General features: G+C 33.6%; 1 protein-coding gene across 1 annotated transcript in view; it reads right to left on the minus strand.

The window, feature by feature from the left end:
* Window positions 1–87: 87 nt before the first annotated feature.
* The window catches only part of LOC112502855 (HMG1/2-like protein), a 4,681-nt gene continuing 2,731 nt past the window's right edge, over window positions 88–2,037 (minus strand). Inside the window, exon 7 of the mRNA XM_025106866.1 lies at window positions 88–186. Coding sequence (XP_024962634.1) covers window positions 88–186 — 99 coding nt within the window. The remainder of the gene's footprint in view (window positions 187–2,037) is intronic.

Consider the following 2,037-nt stretch of genomic DNA (forward strand, 5'->3'; position numbering starts at 1 on the left):
AAAAATCATTTTGCAAAAAGATGCTTCTAAAGTCATAATCAGTAACTCAACCTTCTAAAATGGGTTATTTTAGACATAAAAGAATGATTAGTAACTACTAATCAAATTCACATAACAGAAAGTCATATTGATAATGTTATCCAACATTCCAGCAACACAATCTATGATAAGCTTAGATACATTAACCTATGAAACATAGTCAAAAAATTACCTATGAAACATAGTGAAAGGGACAAAGGTGTAGTAAAGTGGAGGAAAGTTGATGATAAGGGGAAAGAATAACACAGAAGCTGACCGTAAGGCCATCACCATTAATGGCAAAAAAAAGGGATATTTTGGTTTGTTTCAGTTTAGCTTCTGTTTGGTTAAGTATATAAAGGCCATCACCATTGACTGATAGTTTGGTCTCTAATGTAAAATACTTGTCTATCCCATAAAGGTTCAGCAGGACAAGAAGAACCATAAGTCATTTCTAAATTTAGAGACCCCATTGAACCATCAATGTATTAGTTTTTTTCCATGGATTTAATTTTTGGCCTTCAGATCTCCATCTAAACACACACAGGGATAGACAGACTTATCACACGCTTAGCAATAACAACTGACCCTTTTTAGATATATAATTGTTTATGGCCAAATTTAATGTGAAACTGCCAAGAAGTGGGAGGAGGCTCTTTAGAGTTTGGGGGTTGACATCTGTTACAGATCATTATGCACAATGTACACATTTTCAAAACATACCATTTGTATGCTAAAGGTTTCAACTTTTATGTTTTTGATATTTAGTTACGTTCTTGTCCTACRGTCCAAAACAGTCAAACATGCGAAGTRACCAAGATAGTTATACATTGATGTTGTTGTTCCTTTTCAATGAATACTTACACTCAATTTGGTACCTGTTACTGCAGAATTATGGCAACTGTTTTTCTTCAAGAATTTTAGTTATGTTCATGTCCTACTGTCCAAAAMTGTCAATACATGCGAAGTAACCAAGATAGTTATATATTGATGTTGATGTTCCTTTTTAATGATTACTGCATATTATGGCAGTTGTTTATATTATGTTACCAACCCAACTAAGACCTTAAGCTCATAGAGATGTGAGTCATGTTACTGCAGACAACTCACATAATGGACCTGCTTAAATACATTGATCGTCTTTAATTTATTATTTCCATTTCATACATCAAAAGCTAACAAAAAAAAACTTCTAATACCACCAGCCATATATAACAAAGCAAAAAAGAAAGAAAGAATTACATTTAAGCTATATTTCTCTATCAAGAAAGTGTGAGAAAATGTACACTAAATCTCAACTTGCAGACCCTTTTACCAAATAATTACAATATTGATTCAATTTCTCAAAATAGGAGAATCAAACAGTATCAAAGAAAGAAATGAAGAAATGGAAACATAAATGAAATGGGAACATAAATAAATCAAGGCTGCTCAAATCACCTGTTCTAAGATGAAATGGAAACATATGTGTGTGTGCATGTGTGTTTGTGTGTATAAGATGAAATGGGARCAGAAATTACAATATTCATTCTTCAATTTCTCAAAAYAGGAGAATCTAACAGTATCAAAGAAAGAAAGGAAGAAATGGAAACAGAAATGAAATGGAAACAGAAATAAACCAAGGCTGCTCAAATCACCAGTTCTAAGATGAAATGGAAACAAATGTGTGTGTGTATAAGATGAAATAGGAACATAAATTACAATATTCATTTAGCCTTGGAGTAAAAGTGCACATCTGGACGGATGCTCACACTACATGTCTACATGCCTGATCCCCTGGTGATTATCCTAAAAGACCTAAACAAACAGACTCTAGAGCTCTACAGTGGCGGCCAAAGAACTATTCCTAGGAAGACTGCAGATAAATTAGCTAGTCACACATGGTCAATAATCAATCAGTCCCAGAAAATCATCCAAGTCTGCAACCAACATCAAGTATCCAAATGGCAYAYGTGAAAAGCAGCCTACTATTTATCAGATTAGCATCCATTTTTATGAGCAACGTCAGGAAGCTCAGTT

The sequence above is a fragment of the Cynara cardunculus genome, unplaced genomic scaffold, assembly GCF_001531365.2.
Source record: "Cynara cardunculus var. scolymus isolate 2C unplaced genomic scaffold, CcrdV1 Un_Scaffold_2066, whole genome shotgun sequence".
Taxonomy (NCBI): Eukaryota; Viridiplantae; Streptophyta; class Magnoliopsida; order Asterales; family Asteraceae; genus Cynara; species Cynara cardunculus.